The sequence below is a fragment of the Vulpes lagopus genome, chromosome 11 (genome assembly GCF_018345385.1).
Source record: "Vulpes lagopus strain Blue_001 chromosome 11, ASM1834538v1, whole genome shotgun sequence".
Lineage (NCBI taxonomy): Eukaryota > Metazoa > Chordata > Mammalia > Carnivora > Canidae > Vulpes > Vulpes lagopus.
In genome coordinates this window covers 29,032,704-29,057,805 of record NC_054834.1, presented here as the reverse complement: position 1 = coordinate 29,057,805, position 25,102 = coordinate 29,032,704, and the positions used below count along the sequence as shown (strand labels likewise).

The 25,102-nt window shown below is 40.0% G+C and overlaps 1 protein-coding gene across 3 annotated transcripts in view; it reads right to left on the bottom strand.

Annotated features, from left to right (window-relative positions):
• Window positions 1-1,871: 1,871 nt before the first annotated feature.
• Window positions 1,872-25,102, bottom strand: part of UAP1 (UDP-N-acetylglucosamine pyrophosphorylase 1) — a 36,797-nt gene continuing 13,566 nt past the window's right edge. Inside the window, exons 3-11 of one of the 3 annotated variants that reach the window (XM_041722560.1) lie at window positions 20,750-20,954; window positions 18,299-18,474; window positions 16,726-16,898; window positions 10,689-10,882; window positions 9,445-9,585; window positions 8,244-8,432; window positions 7,104-7,154; window positions 2,989-3,055; window positions 1,872-2,443 (exon numbers count right to left, since the gene is read on the bottom strand). In XM_041722560.1, coding sequence (XP_041578494.1) covers window positions 2,351-2,443; window positions 2,989-3,055; window positions 7,104-7,154; window positions 8,244-8,432; window positions 9,445-9,585; window positions 10,689-10,882; window positions 16,726-16,898; window positions 18,299-18,474; window positions 20,750-20,954 — 1,289 coding nt within the window. In that variant the 3' untranslated portion in view covers window positions 1,872-2,350. The remainder of the gene's footprint in view (window positions 2,444-2,988; window positions 3,056-7,103; window positions 7,155-8,243; window positions 8,433-9,444; window positions 9,586-10,688; window positions 10,883-16,725; window positions 16,899-18,298; window positions 18,475-20,749; window positions 20,955-25,102) is intronic. The other 2 variants (XM_041722561.1, XM_041722562.1) reach the window with 2 other exon arrangements.

Here is a 25,102-nt window from a genome sequence, read left to right as displayed (position 1 = left end):
CGTACCATGACGACGCGTCAAGAGGAAACACTGCAGAGAGTAAGCTGAGGTTAGCAATGAACTGACACTGTTGCCAATAACAGCCCAAATTTGGGGGGGAAAGAAGGGCTAGAAATTGAAAATAAAATTTTGGTCATCTTCCTGTAAATGTCCTTAGCCATTCCTTTATAGGTCAATTTCAAGATGCAAGAGGGAAACTGAGGAACAAAAATCAAATACTCGGGATCCCTGGGTGGCGCAGTGGTTTGGCGCCTGCCTTTGGCCCAGGGCGCGAACCTGGAGACCCGGGATCGAGTCCCATGTCGGGCTCCCGGTGCATGGAGCCTGCTACTCCCTCTGCCTATGTCTCTGCCTCTCAATCTCTCTCTCTCTCTCTCTGTGACTATCATAAATAAATTTTAAAAAAATTATTTAAAAATCAAATACTCAACACAGCCCCTGGGCTTCCATGTTGACTTGTAAACAGTAAAGCTACGGACACATTCACAAGGGTGATTTCAACCAAACTCAGAGATGATTAATTCTCATGTAAATTTTACCACCCTGCTGCCAAATGATTCTAATTCACATTTTTATAACCATTTCATCCAATTCTGTATTTTCTGAATTAGAATGATCAACAAGGACTCTGGAAGGTGCTCCATGCTGCTGCTGCATACTTTCACAGCCCCGAGGCTCCCAGACCTCCCGCCCTCACTGGACCCAGTGTGCCGGGGCCACCACTCCTCTCCAGCAAAGCCACAACCCCCATCCCACACTGCCTGTCCTCCCCTTCCTGGCATTAGCGCCATGAGCTAAAAGGTGGGGAGAGAGTATACAACAGACACAGGTCCAGAAGAAAGGAAATGAAGCATACCGTCCTGCTACCACTCTGCGGTTCTGTCCTCACAATCCGCTGGGAGCTTGTTCTGATGGAGAACTCAAAGATCACAAGTCTTTTTGAGAAATGTAATGGACAACACTAGCAAAACTGGGCTGTTATTGAAATAAAAGTGAAAATATGCTAGACACACTACCTAGGCCTTAGCACAACAAACAGACTTACACAGATATGAATATCATATACTATTTTTTAAAAAGTGATCCTTAAAATTTACTTTTAGAGAACAAAAGACCCATCTATAACATGCCATCTTATGACAACTGGTCAGTGAATGATAAAATTTAGTAATTTCTTCTCCAGACATCATTTCTAGAACTTTTCATTTATCCAGGTATTAAATTTTATGCTTTGATCAATACTTAAATGCTATTTCAAATGCACTTATAAAGTTCAGTATTCTCATGCAAACTATGTTTTCGACATGGAACACCCTTACCAATGACCTATGGCACATATTTTAAGGACCCCTTCCCCAACACGTCTGTTTTTTCATCTAGAGAATGAAACATTCCTCTAGATGAAAAAAGAAAACCTGAATGGGAGTGATTAATTCACGTGGGAAAACACCAGAACTGTGTTCCTCTGAATTCCTAAGTGCCACCAAATATTTGGGTAAAAGAGAATAAACCAATGATATGAAACAAGGTTTCTCCACCTTGACAATACTGACATTGTGGGCCACATAATTCTTTGTGGTAGGAGGCTGCCCTGTGCACCGCAGGATACTAAAACAGCCCTGAACCACCATCCCACCACCTCGGCTGTGACGCTGCCAAATGCCCTCTATAGGGGGCCTATCAACTCCGGTTCTGAGCCATTGTGATAAAGTGACAGATGATAACGTCCAAAGATAAGGATTTGTTCAAAACCTGTGGTGTGGCCATCTCCCCAAAGTGCAATTTTCATTTCTTACATCATCTCAAAGTTTCTCCCAAGTTTTGTATTTCCTAGTGGAATAATTTCCTCAAGGTACAAATAACACTTCAGAGACAAGAAGAAAAGTTTATTTTACTGTCCAATTATTTTCTTAAAAAAATTTAATTTCTGATAAAATAAAACAAACTTTTAGTACCATAGAAACCTTTTGACACATACAAGGACATATAATTACTATGTACAACTTTGAAAACAAACGTTTCCAGCTCCAAGTACAGTGATGTTAAACACCCTGACTATACCCAAGCTGTGGGAAATTTCCTGGACGGCCAATGTTTTCCTTGGCTTGGAAAAAAAAAATACAATTAAAAAATATAAATAAGAACTTCAATGAGTTTGAGAATCATAAAAATGCTTTCTGAAGCTCAGTCATCTGGATCTTGGGGAATAGGGAGTAGTTGTAAGAGTTCAACAAGCAAGGTGAAACCCTGTGCATATTCAAATGTGAGTATTCCAGGAGAGGTCCTGAGGTTCACAGTTGGTCTATCAAAAATAAAAGCTATTCTTACTGTGGTGAACTTGATTTCTGGTTCATATACCATTCTTCACCAGCTCATGGACTCCATTCTCATCAATGATTAAAGGTGCATGGAATTCTTTATCTGCCACATAACTTTCTATTCCCTGAAAGAAGGGTTGAAATGAAACATAGTTAGAAAATATGTGGGCACTAGTCATATGATGCTGGACTTATTGACTATAATAAATTAAAGCATGGATGCCACCAAAAGGTTGTGTTGAGATGTAGAATTTAAAAGTCAATAAAGGGGCAGCCCTAGTGGCGCAGCAGTTTGGCACCGCCTGCAGCCTGGGGTGTGATTCTGGAGACCTGGGATCGAGTACCACGTCGGGCTCCCTGCATGGAGCCTGCTTCTCCCTCTGCCTGTGTCTCTGCCTCTCTCTCTGTCTCTCATGAATAAATAAAATCTTTTAAAAATAAATAAACAAAAAATAAACATTCTGTTCATGGCAATTAATCCACTCGTGAGACAGATGCGAAGCTGTAGCAGGAATTCTCAAAGAGAAAAATTCAGAATAAATCCAACTTCTTTGCTTATTCCCAGGATGAGCAGGGCAGGGCACTGGGAAATGGGCAACTCTACTTCAATGTGAAACAGTCCCTGGATCTTACTTTTAAAAGAATAGAGAAAAAAGCAAATCAAACTTACTTCTCCAGCATAGGAGATAAGAGGAGATATTTCGCACTGAATTGGTACATCATTGGCATCCTTCAAGCTAAGAAAAAAAACCACAAACATGTTAAAGGTTTTGCTTCTCATGTTATTGCCAGAGTGAAAGAACAGACCATCATTTTCCTCTGAGAAGCTTGCAGATAACCAAAATTTCCCAGTTAGGCAAAGAGAAGAGACTCTACCCTGATGGTCACCGAATTCCCTGAGGATTAAGTTAACATGAATTTGTCATGGTCAGAAGACCTTATTTGGGGCAAGTGCCAATAATTCAAAGCACTTCACCTATATTGATACATTTATCTGCTAATGTATATCTCATTTTTTTTTTATCATTTCTAAGTTTTAATGTGATAAGGAAGGGGCTATTTATAAACTATGGTTCAGGCCCACTGCTAGGTACTTTGAATCCTTCCTATTTCACTTTAATCCTTGCCACAAGATTGAGAGCTACGTACTACTAAGGACAAACATTCTCAAGCTGCACTGTCCAAAATACATTGGCCATTATGTGGTTACTTAATTAAAATTTTTTAAATGAACTAAAATTTTCAAATTCAGTTCCTCAGTCATAAAAACCACATTTCAAGTGCTCAGTAGCTGTCAAATCCGACAGCACAGCTACAAAGTATTTCCTTCACTACAGAAAGTCTACTGGACAGTCCTGTCCTAAAGGTCAGTTATTTCCCAGTACACCATTTTCTGTACAACCCAAACCTGCTGGGTTAGCTGAGCTGATTTATCAATATTCCAAAGTGTTTCTCTGCTACTTTCACCAAGGTCTCTTTTCAAAGAGCTAAGGGCAAGTGAAAGCAAGGCCAAAGTCACCATTTGCTTCCTCCAGGTCACATCCTAACACATACAGCCACTCAATCGTGAGTTTCTAAAAGTTCCTAATATAAAAGCCAATAAACAGTGTTTTTAGAGGCACTTGGGTAGCTCAGTCTGGTTAAACAATTGCCTTTGGCTCAGGTCATGAGGTGTCTGGGATCCCAGGCATCTGGGATAAAGACCCATGTTGGGTTCCCTGCTCAGTGGGAAACCTGCTTCTCCCTCTCTCCCCTGCCTATGCTCTCTGTCAAATAAGTAAATAAGATCTTAAAAAAAAAAAAGTTTTTAAATGTTTTTAATATGCTTAAAGGCATCAGACCTCTAAGATTTTTCACCAGTAGGATACCGAGCACACAGAAACTAGTCTCAGGGCACCAGGATGGCTCAGTCAGTTGAGTGCCCAACTCTTGATTTCGGCTCAGATCATGATCTCAAGGGTCATGAGATGGAGCCCCAAACCCGGCTCCATACCAGCTGAGCATGAGGACTGCTTAAGATTCTCCCTCTCCCTCTGCGTCCCCTCCTGGTCGCTCTGTCTCTTAAACAAACCTAAACAAACAAAACACTAGTCTCTTACAGCCTCAAACCGTAGCTTTTCTTTGTCTCCACAAATAAGTATCTGAAGCTTTAGTGGAGTCAATAAAACATTTGGGCTTCTGAGTTTAGCGATGCCCAAACTTCTCTCAACAGAACCACACAGTATGAATTCAAGGCGCTATTCCATACCCCACTCCAACTTACTCGTCCCACTACTTTCTACTCAGACCAGGCCAACTGCACACACCATGGATTATTCTAAGTCATTCTCAACTATGGCCAAATAAAAATTTTGACTATCCAAATTATAGCCATTCTCCAAGATTTAGCACAAGCTCCACCCTTCCTTTGACCATTGCATTTCGTAGTAACTGCTCTCATTTGTTTCTATAAAAAAAAGTTAACAGAAATCTGCTAAGTCACTGCCTCCTAAATCATAATAAATTATCATTTACATCATACATTTAACATATAAACACATACTGCCTGATGATGTTACTTGACCTTTTTGCATTTTCACCTCCCAGTAGGCTGTAAAAAAATGACTCCTTTCTCTTGTGTAAGCTACTCTGGCACCTGGACACTAGCAAGCCTACAAATGTTTGTCAACTGAATGAATAAATGAATTATGGGGGTAAACGGATGACAGACTCATTTGGAGAAAAGATGAATTAAAGATGGGGCACACATCTATCCAGATATGTGTCAGATTCTATCAAAAATGCTCAAGGAATCTGGTCCAGACCCTCTGAGGTAGCTTGGACTTATATTAAACCAAATGGAAAAATAAGGACCTATTCCACTGATAAGATGTAGATGGCCCAGTTCCACCAGATCCCCTGAGGGACTTGGTGTGTCAGGATCAGAAGGTGGTTTTGAACCCAAGGAATACATGGCTGACTTAAGTGTAACTTCTCTTCAAGTACCACGAAGATACTACAAGAAACTAAGAAAGTCACTCTTAATAAACAAAGTTGGATGCCCAGAAGGAGGAAAGATAGAAGCTACCATCACCAAATGCAAAATCTCAGGAGATTGGCAACTTAAACCAGTAAGACCATGATCCCCCAATTCTTTAGCCAAGCATTCGGTAACTGCCTGTTCCGTTAAGTGTTAAGATGAAAAATAATGTTGCTTGGTCAAAACTTATTATCCTTGTTTCTATTCTTTGAGAATATCTCCCAGTTGTTTCTCCCTCCTCTTCTACAAAGTACTTTCCTGTTATCTCTCATTTTAAGTCATCTTTTTCTACTCTCGTGAGGGCATCCTTTAGAGATAAGAATTACAGCAGGAACTATTTCTAACTCCACTATCTCATTTGGGGCCAAACTTTGATTTTAGTTTAATTGCTCTACAGAATGAAGTAAATGGGGGGAAACTACTAAATAAGAAAACTCAAACAAGAACTAATGTTTAGAACATTTCATATCTTAACTTAGGGGGATGTTGATTTCCGTTATATAAATTAAACTATTTCACTTTTGAAGTTAAAATGTGGCTCAGTGTAAAGGAAATTTTGGATCAAAAATCCATTTCTTTAGAATGCCTGGGTGGCTCAGTGGTTGAGCAACTGCCTTTGGCTCAGGATGTGACCCTGGGGTCCTGGGACGGAGTCCCGTATCAGGCTTCCTAGGAGGAGCCTGCTTCTCCCTCTGCCTATGTCTCTGCCTCTCTCTGTCTCTCTTATGAATAAATAAAATATTTTTTAAAAATCCATTTTTTTAATTTTAAAAGCACCTTGCTTCCACATATTAAAAATGATGGATGGGACAGAAAGTAACAAAGTGGTCTGTATCCCGGTTCCCACAGCACGATGGCCAACGGTCACCTACGGCTCCTATATGAAACTAGCCAAATCTGTGAGTCCATTTTCTTGTCTACAGACAGGGCCTCATCTGGGAAACACCGACACCCACAGGCACTTGTCTCTACTAGCAAAGGGGAGCGGCACCGGCGGGGGTCAAGGGGATCACACGGACGGAAATTACATCCCTGCTACTCTACTTCTGAGATAACTCCCATTTCCAGGTCCTTTGCTCTACACACATTTCCCAAATTATTTTCAAAACTTAAAATTCAAACTAAACCTAAGAACTTCAAATGTAGCAAGAACATCAAGCCGTCTCTTTAGCTGTAAGGATAATGGCTTTTTCAAACTCTGTGAGGACCCAGATGAGACAGGATACATGCTACTTCCAGCTAAAACTTATCTGCCATTCAGACAAAAAGCTTTTCTTTGGGACCAGGATAATGACTCACTAAAATTAACACACAAAAGGGAGCTGTCAGGAGGAGAAAACCTTAAGAGAACAGTTTTCTCCAATTAGGAGCCATCAGATATGTCGGAGGCAGCTGGCCTTCATGCTGGGAGCATATATATCCAATTCAGTAAGACACATCTTCAGAACGGGATTGTGATCTAGCTTATGCTGGGATCTGAATTTGTTCTTCCCTACCTATTGCTTGTCCATCTGTCCCTGCAGGCTCAAACATCCACGGTCAAGTTCTTTAGTAGAGCATGCTCCCCATCTCCAGCATGCACTGAGACTCTGAGTTAGTGTCATCCAGATAGGTACCTGCCACCAAGTAAGCACAGTACACCCCCACCAAAGCTCCGGCCCTCCCATCCCAGACCACCAAGGCAGAGCACTAAACTACAACGCCAGTTAGTATGGAGGCAAGCACAGCCCCGTCACCATGCACTGCAGGCGGGCGGGTATATTTACTTGAGATTGACATCAGCTGTGATGGTCTCTGACTTTCCATTTGTAGCACTGCTATGTAGGAATAAATAAGCATTAATGGGAATGGAAAACAAATCAAACAATAACAATGAAGTGGAATTGCAAAATATACTCGACTGAAAAGCATGTATTTATGGCAAATTATAAACTTGGCAAAGGAAATTCTGAAGGGGTAAAAATGAACTCAATGGCCAACGATGAAGCATGAGGACAATCTGACATGCTATGAGCAGGCTTGTTGACAAGACAGAGCCGCAAAGTGGCTCTGGGCTGAGACAGCTTGCCACACCTCCTTCCTGGAAAACACAGTCACAGACCAATAAGCGGAAAGGCCCAACATTCTAACATTTGCCGAGGCATGCCAGCGCTTTTGCGCATGCAGCCAGCCATTTGATCCTTAAGAATATAAAGTATATGGCACAACATCTTTTATGTAAGTATATAAATATCAAATAATTTAGAAGGGGGTAATTCTAGATGCCAGTGAAGACTTCATCATAAAATCTAAGATTTAGCTTAAAAGTGCTTTATCTCGGATTTAAATATCTAGAAGTACCTTCTTTTTTAAGCTTTTAAAAATCCCAAAATATTCCTCAAGTTTCAGTACCAGTGAATGTAGTGCCATTCATGTCCCTTCCTGGTATCTCCCTTAGTGACCGTGGAAGTGCCATGGTAAGAAGTTTGATGGCCTACATAGATATCATAGGTAGCATATGGGTATCGGGTCTTTGGCAGGGAGTGGGGAGGCCTCACAGATGGCACTCAGAGCGAGGTCACAGACAAAGGAGCAGCAGCGAGCAGTCCTCTTACTCTACGGTACTGGATGCTCCTGACAGCCTTTAACCACACAGCACACCAAAAGAATTACCTCCTGACCATTCCTTAGCAAGTCATATACTAACATAGTGGACATGTATCCAAAACAAGAGATGAAGAGATTCCTCTTTTAGAGGAAGTAAAGCTATCATCCTCTTTGTAATGGGATTTCACAGCAGGAACTGCCCACGTCAATACTATGCTTTTTCAAAAAGATCTAGGAATATGTCAGATAGAGAGAGGAGAAAGGTCCAAGAAGAAAAGTCCAGGAAGTATTCACACACCATAGAACAGACACTGACTTACCGGGGAATGGCTGGGAGGCGAGAGCCATTTTCATCTATGAAGTGGCCCCCTGCGTTGAGGACCCAACAGTGATGAAGGGACAGCAAAGCATGCCTTGCAGTAGTAGGATTGTCCTTCCCATTCTGACTGTCTGCATTCTTTAGTGGGGAAAACTCATCTTCTCGTAGCACTTCATATACCACAAACTTCCTAGAGTGGAACCATACAGAGACTGTTTTACTATGAAGTGAAACTGCAAACACAACTCTGACTCCTCTACACAGTAGCCTCTAGCCCCCAATCTAGTCTTCTAAGCTCTCTTAACCCAATTTCGAATGAATGCTGAAAGAAATAATGCTCATCCCTGGACTAAATGAAGTTGGAATTTCCTTCTCCAACACAAAGTGAGAAGTTATTTTCATCCCAAACTATAAAACACTTCATCTTAAGTCAGAAAGGTAAGAAATCTTAATACAAATTACATTAGAATCTTTTCTGGGGGGACGCTTGGGTGGCTCAGCGGTTGAGCATCTGCCTTCAGCTCAGGGCATGATCCCAGAGTCCCAGGATTGAGTCCCACATCGGGCTCCCTGCATGGAGTCTATTTCTCCCTCTGCCTACCTCTGCCTCTCTCTCTCTGTCTCTCATGAATAAATAAATAAAATCTTTAAAAAAAAAAAAAAAAAGATATGTTCTGGGGGTAAGAAAAAGGCAAAAAAGGATGATTTGAAAATGTTTACGGGAAGATTAATCTTACACAGCTAATTTGTCTTCTGCATTTTCATATTGGCCAAATTTTGAGACACATACCTCCACATCCAATGTGATCTTTGATTGAGAGCTAATAATCTATAACCATGTTCCCTGAAACACTTACTACAGGTAAGGCATCCTACACACAAACTGGACCAATTCTCCATCTCAACTTTTTTAGTCTTTTAGCCAAAAAAAGTGACAGTTTTAACAAAATTGCAGTTTTGCAGGAGGGTCAGCTAATGGACTGACATCAAAAAATATACTCGCAGGCAACTCACACCACAGTTGTGGGTGGTGGTTGTATACTAGAGAAGGGTAATGAGTGTGGACGGTCCACTCACAATCAGAATGCTATTCCTGACTATATGCTACGTAGGGTCTCCTAAAAACAGTGTCCCTCCTAACAGAATAACAAGCAACATTTCAAGACCTGTATCTAACCTTACTGGTACTATTCAAGACATACTTTGCAAACTGGAAGATGTCAAAGACAAATTTTTCCATCTTTATTCCATTTGGTTTGTCTGGCTTAATTAACTGCCCCTGGGAATCCACATACGGAATCTTCTTTTGAGCCACATGGTGCTGCAACTGAGGTTCATAAATACTAAGCAGGAAAAAAGAAAAAAAAGACATAATCACTTTCCAAAGTTAAAATGCCAGAAATTCTGATAACCACACTCAGAATAAATGCATCAACAACCAATACTAAGATTTTCAAAGTGAAGCGCAACTGTTAAGTTTCAGTTCCTATTTAAATATTAAATGAATAGATTTCCCTATTTGCCTCCTTAAATTTTTTAAAAACCCACTAACTATCTCCATATTAAAGAATACACGCCACACAGCTCACTCCAATGTCTCCCCTGTAATTTCCATGTCTTCCAAAAAATGTTCTGCTCTTTGCCCCAACTATTGCAACTGAGAGCCCTTAAAGTGTGGGAAAGATGAGGATTAGTAAGTAACTATGGATGGAAGAATTAATAGCACAGTTACAGACAGCAGAGTGGAATGGGTAATATGCTGGAATTAGAGTCAATATTCTTAAAAAGCTAAGTAACTTTTTAAAAAGTAGACCGTCCTCATGAATATCTAAAAGCTATCAAATGAAGCAGCAGATAGTGAGGACGTCCTTCATTTAACAGGCTGATGGAATAAAGTAGCTCTTACTTTATCCTTTTATCCTCACACGCTGATTTCTCCTCAGGATCCAAATTCTTTTTTCTTGACCCTCTAATGCCCTAGTTCCTAAATGCAAGTCTGGAAACCAGCTAAAACTGTGCAGGCAGCTTTCCAAAAATAGATGACCCGCATGACCACCCAAAATCCTGATTCAGTAGACACAGGGCAGGTATCTAACATTTCTTAAAGTTTCCCTGTTGTGGTAAAGAAACAGTGTTTCATTTCTCACTCTTTGCTTCACCAGAACCTAACACAGTTGGAGGGAGAAGAGGAAGAGAAGAAAAAGCAGAAGTGCTTTGGACTGCAGGCGACGCACTGAAGAACGGGCTCCTACAAATCTGCACCCTATAATGCAGTTTCCAGAAACAACTACAATATGAGATAAATTTCCATGTGACAAAGGTGGTCCTCAGGGTGGAAGATGAATTCTGTAGAAGATGGACTTGGGGTGTCTTTCTACCTCTCCAGTGACTCAGTCCCTAATTAATGATAAAAGAACAATTCTAAAAGCCCCCATCTTGCTCATACTTGACAACATCTCTCAGAAATGGTACGGTGAAGAAATGGTTGGCAATGTTCCCCGCGTTGAATAGCAGGCGTCCATCCGAGCTTCGTTTCTGAGCTGTTGCCAGGGAAATCTCACTGTACTCCACCACCTGATAGACTCCATCCACTCGGCAAACCACTCCCACTGGCTCTGTGGGGTTCGTTTTCTCTACCACCTGCCCAAAGAAAGACAGCAGGAGGGGAAGGAATATAACCAAATGCTACATTCGACATTTGCTATTTTCAAAGGCCGCATCTGCAGTTTTGCTTATACTGTCTTTAAGGAAAGGCAATCTTTTTTTTTTTTTTTAAAGATTTTATTTATTTATTCATGAGAGACACAGAGAGAGAGAGGCAGAGACATAGGCAAAGGGAGAAGCAGGCTCCATGCAGGGAGCCCGACCTGGGACTCAATCCCAGGACCATGGGATCACACCCTGAGCTGAAGGCAGATGCTCAACCACCAAGCCACTCAGGTGTCCCTCAAGGCGATCTTTAAATGTAGACAGCCACCTGTCCATCTGGAAATGAGCAAATTATCTCTCTCCTATTATCACCTAGTGAAATCATGGAATAGAAATTCCAACATACACACAGAGCCCAGAGGAAATCACAATGGACTGAGAATAATTAATTGAGGAGTCTACCTCCCCCCAAATATGTTTCATTTTAATTAATTTATCTTTACACTCAACTGTTTTGAGAGTAAATGAAATGACATTTTTGGGAGATTCACAAGACAAAAGAGAGGCATTTTGCCTCTCATTTGCAAATGGTGTTTCTTTCGTTTTCATTCATGAATACAGAATGTTCCTTGTGTTTTGAGGACCTGGCCAGGAGGCTGGGGGCATTAGAGCAGGCAAGTCACTGGATCTGGCTCCGACTTCAATTAAAAAAGCCCATCCAATATTTATGTTTTGTATGCTAGACTTTAAGTAAGAGATTCTATGCTTTTAAAAAAAGTTTGATGAGTATTGGTTGTTATACTGTATGTTGGCAAACTGAATTTAAATTTTTAAAAAATTTAAAGAAGTTTCAAAGTTTGAAAACCAGTGATTTGAAAATCAGTGGCTCTTGGCTGGTGAGGGAGCTGAAAGAAAGATGTAAATCAAAATCAAAGGGAAAAATGGGGGCACCTGGGTGGCTCAGCAGTTAAGCAGCCAGCTCTTGATTTCAGCTCAGGTCATGATCTCATGGGTCATGAGATCAAGCCCCACATTGGGCTCCGCACTCAGCATGGAGTCTGCTTGAGATTCTCTGCCTCTCCTTCTGTCTCTGCCCCTCCCCCAGCTCATGTGCACATATGCACCTTCTAAAATAAATCTTTAAAAAAGAAATCACAGTATGAAAGATACAGTGTGTATTTATTCATGTATCTATTCATGTATTCATGTATGTATCTATTCACAGAAATATACAGTATGTAATTTTTTAAAAAGACCCTCACAAGGGGTCCCTGGGTGGCGCAGGGTTTGGCGCCTGCCTTTGGCCTAGGGCGCGATCCTGGAGACCCGGGATCGAATCCCACATCAGGCTCCCGGTGCATGGAGCCTGCTTCTCCCTCCGCCTGTGTCTCTGCCTCTCTCTCTCTCTCTCTCTGTGACTATCATAAATTAAAAAAAAAAAAAAAAAAAAAAAAAAAGACCCTCACAAGATACCCCACCATGCTAATCCAACATAGCACTGACCTAAATTAAGTGTTTAGAAGAAATTTATGAAAGAACTGTATGCAACATGCTAATATAAAGTCAAGATTCAGATGAGATGAATATACAACTGAACAAGCAATAAAAATTATTTAAAGATATTACTTTGCCCTGTTGAGTGAGCAATTCAGCATGTTTCAGAGTAGTCTGAAAATCTGTCCCAATTTGAAAAGTCTATCCTAAGCATACATGAAATTACATCAACAAAGCTAATAAAACTTTTCTCCAGCAACCGATTTTTTTAAATAAATACAGCCAGTAGCAGTCTCCTCTAGACAACTGAAGCCACTGTTGACTTCATTTACACAGCAGTTAGAGCTATAGGCACTGAGTCTAGCTCAGTGGGGCAGGGCTGCTGGATAGCAAGCTGCTGTGTAGTTTTACTGTCTGCCACCCTGAAAGGAGCACAGTGTTCCCTAAAAGGAAACTTTCTACCACAGAAGTGAATTAAACTGGGGGGGGGGGGGGGGGGAGAGATTTCATACAACAAAATGATTTAAATCAATCACAGGCTTGTTTGCAACTATCAACTCACCACCACTCCTCACTTCACATATTCCACAGTGCAGGGTGTTGAGGGGGTCCTCACTAGACAGGGAATTTGGAGTAGATTCCTCTCATTCCCATTTAAACACACCACACACACACACACACTCAGTCACAGACACACGTGTACACACATGCATGCTCACACATACGGTTTATTTACCACTCACCTCCAGACGCCCCTACTCTTGACCAAAGAAACAAAATTAGGCATATTCACACTTTCCACTGCCCAAGTGTTAATCTGTCAGTGAAAGATTTACTTCTTTTTCTTTTCTTTGGGGGCGGGGAGCAGAGGGAGAGAGAGAGAATCCCAAGGAGGCTCCATACCCAGCACAAAGCCCAAGGGGGGGGCCCACTCTCATGATCCTGAGATTATGACTTGAGCCAAAATCAAGAGTCAGATGCTTAGCCAACTGAGCCACCCAAGCTCCCGTGAAAGATTTGCTTCTATGGCAACTATGACCCTCCAAATAGTATAAAAGTCTAGATTACAAAGAAAGCATTTGTAAACAGCATAAGCTAGAAGTCAAGTTTTTATTATACAGAGAGTTATATAAAATTAAGAAGATTGCTTGATTTTCTCCAAGTCAAAGCCTGAAAAGCTGAGTTCAAAGTAACACTTTAATGTCAAAGTTACTATAATTGCTTTATGAAATGACCTTTAAATAACAATAGTTTCTATGCTTTTAGCTTTGGACTTCTGCAAACCACTACACTCGCTGTCTTTCCTCAAGGCTCTCGCTCCATAAAAAATACTTAATTCCTTAATTCACAAAGACCAGAGCCTTTTAAAGAAGACAAATTATTATTCTACTACCACACTGTGAATAACTCCCTAATTTACATGTTCTTAAAAATATATTTTGATATTTTGATTTTTCAATTAAAATTAAAAAGGGTGGGAGGACAGATTACATAAACGGTTTCTAACATTTCTATAACTTCTTAACATACACCAGTCTTGCCATATTTTGGTTCCATCTAACTATGTATTCGCTCACTGAGCGACTTCTATATTATATGCTAGACACAGAGCTGAGCAGGAAGCTTGGGGCTCCTGGAGAACCCACAGGTACTGGAGAAGAGTGACTGGTTACACCTCTATCTCTGTGTGACTGGTAAACTCACAAAAGTTAGCACACTAATTTAAAGCTTTTCAAGCTGTCAGCAAAAACATAATCAATCTAAAGAGTTTGTTTTATAATGTGATAGAATACTAAAGCCAGGAGTTGGCTTTAGTTAATGTGCTTCTGTTAATGTGATGAAGGACCTTGAGCCTGGAACTCACTTAGACCACTCACTTAGAGCACTCAGGGTGCTCATTTCTGAGATTGAAGGGGTGACCAGATGATTGCCAGGGTTCCTTCTAGGTTCATCACTCTGATCATATAGAATTTAAATGGATTTGAAGCTCAGAGCAGTAACATTTAATATTCTTTTTTCAAACAAAGGGTGACACCAAGCGGAGCAAAGTCAGAAATACAGTCTAGTGTGTGTTTGTTTTTTTTAAAAGCATAGTAGCTATTTACAATGCTCTGTTACTATTTAATACCTATTTACAATACAGTACAGATACTGATAGACTATTAGAATAGAATGAGGTCTTAAATAACCAAACCAACTTTTATATTCTCAGAATCCAGAAGAATCTTATTAGGTCTACCAGCTTAACCTCACAAAACCTGCACTGACAAATTTAAAACTTCAGCTTCTAAGAGTTAGCAGATTTACAGATTAATTTTAAGAGAAATGACATCTTTGTAATAGAAAATCTCCAACCAAGGCTATGGTATTTTATAGCAGTTCTTCTTTTTAAATCCAAATATTTCAAATTTATATCTAGTCGAATTTGTTTTTGTCAGAAGCCTGTATTATAAGGTTTTTGCTCTTGGCAGAAAGGTCTTCCCTTCATGTCAATAAGGTAAAATTATTCTCAATTTTATTTTAACATCTTTACGGGTTTTTTACATTTAACTTTGTAATCCATTTGAAATTGATTTTGGTATGAGCTTTGAAGGAGAGATTTTACTTTATTTTGAGCCAGTTATCTCTTTCTTTCCCCCATCAATCTTAAATGCCATGTTTTTATATAGTGCACGCTTATATATACATGGACTTATTTCTGACTGATTTATTCTGTTCCATTAATCTGTCATTCTATTCTGGTTTCTGTACAACACTCCTAATTTTTTTATTTACAACCCAGTTTAGTACCTGGTAGACTGTCTCCGTCTTCCTTCCTTATCATCTCTTCTCGGCATTTTCCTGGCCACCTTTACATGTTTTTTCTAAACTTTACAATCACTTTGCTAAGTGTCCCCAAAACAGTCTCACTGGGGCTTTGACCAAAATTGTGTTATACATTAATCTGGTAAGAATTGATAGTTTTACAGATTTCCAGAAAAGTAATATTCATATTAATATTTTTAAATCTTCCAAGGTGTTTTCACGTTTATTCCTAGATACACTATATGTTTTGTTAGCTACCATAAAGGCAAGTCTCCCACATCATCATCTATGCAACTAAAAAAATGCTGAAAAGAATTAGACCAAGGACAGTCTTGTTATAGGGCATTACAGACCTCCTTCTATCTTCCTATCAGTATGTTTGTGATCAGTTATCAATCTCCTTCACTGCCTTTATCTGCACATTTCCATCTTTTTTTTTAAGATTTTTTTTTAAATTTATTTATTCATGATAGACACAGAGAGAGAAAGAGCAGAGACACAGGCAGGGGGAGATGCAGGCTCCATGCCAGGAGCCCAATGCAGGACTCAATCCTGGGACTCCAGGATCGCACCCTGGGCCAAAGGCAGGTGCTAAACTGCTGAGCCAACCAGGGATCCCCACATTTCCATTTTAATCATAAGACTATCATGAGGGCACCTGGTGGCTCAATGGTTAAGCATCTGCCTTTGGCTCAGGTCGCGATCCTGGGGTCTTGGGATCGACTCCCACATCAGGCTCCCCACAGGGAGCCTGCTTCTCCCTCTGCCTGTGTCTCTGCCTCTCTCTGTGTGTCCCTCATGAATAAATAAAATCTTTTAAAATAATAATAAGACTATCATGAGGTGGCTTGTCAAACACCTGACTAAAGTCTCAATCTGCTGTTCCCTACATATCTCCTTTACCTCCTACTCCAGTAACTATGTCCTAGGTGGGTTAATCTGATCAAATACAACTTGATATTAAAGAATCCATCCCTGGCCTAGTGATAATCATTCACTTTCCAAGGTACTTAAAAATCACCCCCACTTTTTTTTTTTAAGATTTTACTTATTTGGGGCACCTGGGTGGCTCAGTTGGGTAAGCATCTGCCTTTGGCTCAGGTCATGGTCCTGGAGTCCTGAGACTGAGTGATTCATCAGGCACTCCACAAGGAGCCTTTTTCTCCCTCTCCTTCCTGCTTGTGTTCGCTCAGGCTTCCCACTAAGCACAGAGCCTGACACGGGGCTTGATCTCACAACCCTGAGATTATGACCTGAGCTAAAACCAAGAATAGGACACTCAGCTGTGGGAGCCACCCGGGTGCCCCATCCATATATATTTTTAAACTCTTACTTGTGATGGACAAGTATACAACATTATTTCTAGAATCAAGCTCCCAATTTAACAGTAAGTAGGGGATGGTTTAGTTACTTTAGAAAGATAAATGGTTCTAAAATATTCAAATCACCCTAATAATTCTAGTTCGAGTCCTGGAATGTATACACTGACAGAACAAATCCAGTGATGGCCTCACTACAGTTGAGAAAGGCATTACCTTTGCACCGCAGTCTGCTCCTTTCTGAATGCAAAATCCAATGAACCGTGGGTCTGCCACTTTTACTAGAATGTTGTCAACACAATAGACATGAATGCTCCAAATGCCTCTCTGCTCCATGTCCTCCACAATATTCTGGGCTGCAAGAGCCCGATAAAGACCACCATTCCCATCTGGGAAATAAAATAGCCCATTAGTAGTACACCAAAACCCACTGTAACCCAAAACTGGTTTACCAGGATTAATGTTTCCAAAGTGGGGTGAAGATCTCCGAAAAGCAGTTTTACATCACAGTGCCAAGAGAAGTAAATACCCATAAGGAAGAATTCAGGTTTCAAAAATTATACTACATGACTTTGAAAGCAACTCAGTGTTAAGTATCGAGAGAATAACATTATTAATCATATTAATGTAGGACCAGGCAACCCAAAGACCATATTTTTCTTTTTTAACTCAGCCTTTTTAACAATTTCACCTGCAATACATTATGAAATATAAAGTTCTTTTTCAAGCAATGATTATTTCAGAACATTTCAAGTTTTATTAATATTTGTATGGTTCAAGCTAGCTCTGTGTTTATAGTCCCAACACTGACAATCTCACCCATCTCAGAAATAAAAATACATCAGCATTTTATAGCAAATATTATGTTAGGAAACCAGATTAATATGAAGGTCAGATTTAAAATAAATACAGGTAAAAGCGTCTTCTTGTCCCATCTATTTTTAGTGTGATTTTATGTACTTCATCCATCAACACCCTCAGCCACAGCTTAAAAAATTGTAAACTCCACAAAAACAGAGCAAAAAACAGTAAAGTCTTCCATTAATGAAAAAGAAATAGAAAAAGAAAAAAAAAGACTTTAGATGAAATAAAAGCCTATATCTTGAGACTACCACTGTTAACACTATTATTTATCTCCTGTCAGCCTTTCCTCCACAAACATTCACATAGATACGAATCTGTCGGCACAGTTATTTTTATAGAGTTCAGATCGAACTCAGGGTCACTGCATGTAGCTACACAGGCAGTGCACTGCCCAATGTCAGGGGTGCTTTTAACACACTGCAGTGTGCACACACCACCTGCCACCGTACAGGGCCATGGCCCTCACCATACCAGGCAAACAGCTTCGCGCCTCCCATTCTCTCACTCAGCCTACTGACACTACTTCTCTTTGACATTTAATATCTCCCATCATTTTATTAGTTTGAGAATACTACAGATAAACCATAATTTAGTTTCTTGTTTATTAAATAGCAAATGGTTTCCAATCTTTACTACAGGAAGTAATGTAGCCATAAACAGGCTGATATAAAACACTGGGTAAAGAGAACAGATACTCCGCATGCTACTCAAGCTGTTCTCAAGGGCAGACATCCACAAAAAAGTACAAAAGCGTATCCATTTCACCCATGGGCATTTTATTTAAGTCATTGCCAAATTGCAAAAAACTTTCAATATTAATTTTTTAACATCTACATCACCATATTAGAAAGAAAACCAAAAGCGTAATGATTTTTGTTACTACCATTTCTAGTCAGTCACCCTTTAAATAAGCATGGTTACAAACCTGGAGCCATAGAAACTTTGTTCTTCTCTTCCAAAATAATTTTCCCATCAAAACTCATGGCGGGCAGCATTCCCTGCTGAAAAAAGATTACATTCTCTTTTTGTAAACCAAAGTACTTGTGCTTTGTGAAGAATTCCTTTGTAGACTCCATTGTTCTGCCACTGGTCATTATGTACCTTGCAAGAGAAAAGTACATCTTCTAAGCAATAGTGTTCCGTGAATTAGGGCAAAACTCAATCTTGTCTATTTTCTAGGTGAAAAACAATCATTGAACGCACTGCCTCTTTGTTCTGACTTCCTTCATCCTCTTCCTGGCTACCCAAGTGCCCCTTTCCCAGTAACTTCATCAATCCTACATATGAAATACATCTATGTAACAATATAAACATACCTGCTGCAACAGAGAGCCTATAAATTGGCTTAAACAAACATTTCAGAACTCTGTGAAAAGTGTATTCTAAATTTAAAACTCCCATTCTAAATAGCTAGGGAGAAAAGGTAAACGTAATCTACTCTAATGAACTCTCATAGCTCTTTTTACTAAGGTTTTGAAATGTAATCTGGGCTCTGCTCACCTTCCATTTAAAGTCTTCAAAGTATAAATATACTATCTGTTCTCACAAAAATCCAAACCATATCAGTATGGCAAAGGAGTCAAAAACTCTATCTAAATCCATAATTAGTAACTGTAGTAGCTTTTGCCCCTACTAGAATGTAAGCCACATATAAGTAGGGATTTTTGTCTGTTTTGGTTGCTGATACATCCCCAGCACCTAGAAGTAGCTATTCAATATATGTTGAATGAATAAAGAAAGAAAATAGTATAATTTCCCAATATACTAAGTATCTATTTAATAAGTTATCCTGGGTATTTTGAACTCTGAGTATAAAGAGGTGTCTAAACAGCTCTGCAAAAGAAAAGCACAGAGATTCTGACTTGTGAAGAAAAAGTGAGAAGAAAATTCAACACCATAGTGGGAGCCAGGGCTGTAAGGAGAATATTGGCTCCTTAGAACACAGATGTCCCTTAAACATCCCCAAAGGAATCAAGATGAAAAAATTACTTTATTGCCGGCCAATACTCATGTTGAGAAGAGCTAGCAAAGCTGGGAAATTTACAAAAAGCCTATTTTTAAAGGCTTCAGAGAGCTATAGAAAGAACATGGGTTAGAACTAAAATTCAAGACAGTGGGAATCTTTCAAAGAGGAGCTAAAGATATGCAGCTGCCTTTTCCTGGGGGTATCTGCTCATCTGGGATACAGGCTAGTAGCAAGGACTCTGGGCTTGGACCAGGCAGGACAGAGAAATGAGCAGAGCTTCCATTGGTCACAGAGGGCTAAAATACAAGCTTAGGGACTTGAGGGATCTCAAACTCACAGCTGGTTTCTCCCTCCAAACATAATTTCCAAAGCTGCTCTGGGAAAAAAGATTTAAGAACTAAATCAAAAACTTTTAAAAAACAAAGCAGAACTTCCCATATCTCTTGGTGCTCAGGACACCAACATTTGCCGAGCTAGGCCCTGAGAACACAGCATGCTAGCAAAGCCGGGAGATTCTCAGCAGAGATCAGCAGGACTTTCAGCTGGTGTATGAGGGAAGGGTGGGGTATAGGGAGAGCTAGATAACCTGGCTGGCACTTCAGGACAGGAGTTTCCAGACTCTGAGAACTGCCCGAGTGCCCAGAGCAGTGACTATAAATAGCCTCTTTCACGGAGTCATGAAATATCAGATACCAAAGATAAAAAAGAGACCTTAGATGTTGGTGAGGTGGGGTGGGGTGGGGAGGTAGGAGGGAGAAAGCCTGAGGAAGAAAGGTAAGAGGGAGAGAGAAAGAGGGAGACTGGGAATCAGAACAGCAATGGACCGCTCAACGGTGATGCTAGAAACAACAGAATGACACCTTCCAATTTCATAGGGAAACTGATTTTCAATCAGAAATTCATACATAGAGACGCCTGGGTGGCTCAGCGGTTGAACGTCTGCCTTCGGCCCAGGGCGTGATCCTGGAGACCTGGGATCAAGTCCCACACTGGGTTCCCTGCATGGAGCCTGCTTCTCTCTCTTCTTTGTCTCTGCCTCTCTCTATGTGTCTCTCATGAATAAATAGTCTTTTTTTAAAAAAAAAAAAAAAAAAAGAAAAGAAATTCATACATAGACAAACTACCACTCAGTATAAAGTTTCTATGCTGAGAGAACCCAATGAATCCCCAAAAGTACTGAGGTAGGGGTGCAGAAGTCTGAAGTGAATATATATTGTATATTAAGACCATCAAGTGATTATTTATCTAGCTGTAATACAGATTACTTTTAACATATATAGTAAATTACACCTCCTGGGAAAATTATTAGTAACAGGAAATATGTCTGCTTATGAATAAAGTATACATGCATTTTGAATATTATAGACTGATATATGTTTAGACGCTCTCCCACAACAAGGCATATCTTACCATGGAATAACACATTTGTTGCCATGATATTTTTCAGCTAACTGCTGAAGCTTCAGGATACGCTCCGCCTGAATCTGAAAAAGTGTCTTATGAGATGGCAAACCAACATCATACATCCCCTTGGGATATGCAACACCGAGTCTTGTCCCCTGCCCGCCAGCCAGAAGGAGAACTGCCACTTTGTTCTGAGAAATCTGAAAAAGTCCTAGAAAAGAAAACACTTGTATTACAAAACCTCCATAATTCGACATTTTAGGATTACACACACAAAAACTAGCAGCAAAGAGTCACCGTATCTGCATAAGGCATAAAGAACAAGAAACCCACATGCAATCATGGATAACTACCTTGTTAATAAAAACATCCTTACTAGTAAAAATGAAATTTATTTAATAACCAAACATCAGTGAGTCATATGCTTTAATGAATTAATAATTTTTTTTCTGATAACGTTAGAAGGCAAAGGCTGACAGATGTTACAAACATCTTACAAGTGTCTGTCTACTTATTAGATGTGGCGTGTCAAGAGAAAGATAATGGAAGACACTTGGACTTCCAGATAAATGATATGTTACTGAATTACCTGTAAATCCATCAGTGACACACAATTAGTCAACAAGCACGAAAATAGGCTAGACAAGCTACCATCCAGTGAATGAAAAGAGGTGAAACCCTCAGGAAAGCAGTGCAGTACAGTGGTCAAGAAGCCAGGCTCTGAAGTCAGGACACCTGGGTTTGAAGTCAATTCAGCTGAAAAGGCTTCGGGGACCTGTTGCAGAAGGGCAGGGCATGAGGCGGCTTTGTGTGGTGATGGAAATGCTCAGCATCTTGATTGGGGTGGTAGTTATGTGAATGTATAAATATGGCAGAAAGTTATAAAACTAGTGCATTTATTGTATGTAATTATATATCAATAAAATGTATTAAAATGCAGGGGGTTTTTTTTGTTTTGCTTTGTTTTTGCCAAAGAGCCATCAATCCCAGCTCACAAGAATGTGAAACTCAGAGTCTTTTTGTGGATGATTTATTTCCATTGCCAGGAAGCCTATCAGTCTTCATCAGTTGAATACTCAGCAGTAAGTAATAACCAAACATAATGCTTGAAACAAAATACCATTCTCTGAATCAAAATAATTCAGGATGGATTTAAGATCCAAATGCAAACAAATGAAACTAAATGTTATTAAAAACAGAGGCTCTCAGTTTGGAATTTTTGTAAAAAAAAAATTTTGCCATAGACCATTTCTAAGAGCCACCTCCTCATGCAAAGCTGGACCAGCTCAGCATCACAAGGCAGAGTGCCTTGCAGGGAGAGGCAACATGGGAACTGGGTCCTTGGAAAGCTAGAAAGCTGGAAAATGCCAGATGAGATCAAGCAACGGTTGACAGGATTTGTTCTTGTTTTTCTTGAAATCCTCAGGCATGCTATGAACAATGCTTGCCACTATCCAGAACTGTATGCTAGCCCTGAGGGGGGACTGGTGGCCAGTATCCATTGTTATTATTTGTTATATCCTTAGGTAATGAGGATTTGCTTAATTTACCAACTTTGTGCTTTATGTTTTTGATGTGTTAAACTTTCCTAAAGTTAACGTGCTAGTACATTGAGCACTTAAAGAAATACTCTATAGGCATGATAAAATCAGAACCTCTCTAGTCCTAATTCTACAATCTATCCTCAGGAGTCAGTAAGCACAGCCCAAGGACAGGATCCAGCAACTATCCAGCTACCAAAAAATTTAAAAGCACATCAGGTATTTCCATTATTTTCACCTTTGATACAAGGCTAAGCTTTGCTCCCTGAGACCTAATTTTTCTCTTTCTTCCTGCCTAGAACCAGAACTGTCTTTGTTATTTTCTCCGCAGCATTTCACTGTGCCTTATCAGAGTGTGGAAACAGACCCCAAATTTGTAACTATAATCTAAGAGGAAGGTATAATTTCCCCCATTTTAGAGGTAATAGGCTCAGAGAAGTTGCAGATCTTACCCTAGGTCACAGCGCTAGTCAATATGAGTGAGGATCAGAAACTCACTCCAGCCCCCCCGCCATGCACTGTACAGCCTCCTGCAGCCTCTCTTTACACCCAAACACTGAACAGATACATCACAGCACCATAGGTTTAAGGGCTATAAACTTTCCTTCCTATTTCTTTCCTGCCCTTCTTCTCTTTTCCACTGAATTTGTGAGAGATTGTGCTTTTTTTTTTTTTAATCTATCCTACCTACCACTCTACAAGGAAAAGCTGCAGGGTACAGTCCACATTCTCCAAAACTTGCCAAACACTGAAATTTCTAACAGCCTTCCAGATCTGCATCCCCCTTAAGTAAACACCATAACCACCATGTAACAAAGACTAAGAAGAAATGAAACATTCTGAAGGGAGCAGGATATAGGGCAGTTTCGAAAACTGTTTTACATTTGGTTATTCCCTGAGTTATCAAAGAAACTATGGCTTCTAGGGAGTTAAGTTTAATTCTGCTGTCATCAACCCAAAAAGCATTATTTTAATAAAATACAGGTAGGTCCATAATTCCATACATAACCCCATGGATCAGATTTCAGAAGGCAAAACTCTTCAAAATTAAGAAAACGACTATAGTACAGTACAATATTATATGTTATCTCCTGCAATCTCATTGTGGGATAAATGAAGTTCATCAACAGTTTCAGGTCTGTTCAAGTTCGGTTTTGCTACAAAACAGTCTTTGCACTGCTTCAGAACTGCAGATAAATAACTTTGGTCTGTCTGAACTCTTGGACAGCAAAGGTGTCAGAATCAGAAATATTTCTAAACATCTTCAAAAAAAAAAAAAGCCCCAGATAAATATTCTGGACACAGAGGCCTTTGTTCTCTCTGTATTATTCATTTTCTTCACTGAGCACATGTGTTTTAAGTTGTTTCACTGTGGGCAGCCCTGGTGGCGCAGCGGTTTAGCGCTGCCTGCAGCCCAGGGCGTGATCCTGGAGACCCTGGATCGAGTCCCACGTCGGGCTCCCTGCGTGGAGCCTGCTTCTCCCTCTTCCTGTGTCTCTGCCTCTCATTCTCTCTCTCTCTGTCTCTATGAATAAATAATAAAATCTTAAAAAAAAAAAAAGTTGTTTCACTGTTAATGTGGCTCTAGTTATCCTTTCTGATGACCTCCTTCTTTTACCTTCAGTCCAAAAGTCAATGATTTCCCACATTACCCGGAGAAGGTAATGAAGGAAGAAGCCCGGCTCGGTGTTCCGGCTCTAAATGGCCACCCAACACCAACCAGTGCTTTCCATAGGTTCCAACCAGCTATCACAAGATCACTGTATAAACTTTTCCCTTCCTTGGATCAGTTCCCTAAACCACAGCTTCATTCCAGTTTTCCAAATTTTTCAGTTTTGGAAACAAGCTCTCAAACCAGCAGCTCAGGGTGGTCTCATTCTTTATGCAAACATATGTTTCCTAAGCCCCTGTCTGCCATACTTTCCTCAGTTTTTTTTTTTCCCATCTATGGACCTGATGACCCATCCAATCACTACATCCTAAAAGAAGCATGGAGATTAGGCCTATGGGTGCCCAACTGCAGGCAGATCTACATTTACATCTCATCCCCATCTAATCGCAACTATTACAATGAGTTATAACACGATCTATGTGGATTTACAATAAAAAAGGTTTCTGCATTGACCTCTTCCTGCTTACATATCTCACTTGTGAGCAGAGAAAAAAATGAGGAAAAAAAAGCAGTCCCTAGAGAATCAAGGCCCACTGCATTTCAAGAACTAAATGCAGCTACAGATGTTAACAAGATCAGACTGTGTGTTCCTTGGCTGAAGCACTCACCCACCTCATCCGTGTCACTATAATAAAATTGCAATGTTTAAAAAGTGTGTAACACATTAATTAGTATCTGTCTTACAATGACAGATAAAATACTGCTTGAAATTAAGTGGGCCAATAAAAGTCAGCAAGCTGTTTGACTATATGGCAATAATACTTGATTTTAAACTGTATTTGTTGTAACACAAATTTTATATGGGCAGCACTGCACCTATCTGAGAAATATTAATTATACATGTACTTAACCTATGTGTCAATTAGGAAAGTATGAGCTTCTCCTACCCCAAAACTTCTTCTGCAGAAATATGGGGGAGGAAGGGGGAACCAGGGAAGTACAGCACTGTTATCACCCTTTCCATCCTTCCATTTGAGGACAGTTAATAGCTTTCATACAGATCAAATACAGGAGTTAAAAAAAATAAAAATAAAAATGAAGCCAGAGTGAGCAATTGCCAGGGCTAGAGTACGTTGCTCTCCTTGGAGAGTTATGTGTCATAGGCCCAACAGAGTCTGAGAACTTTTCCTGATAACACTTATAAGA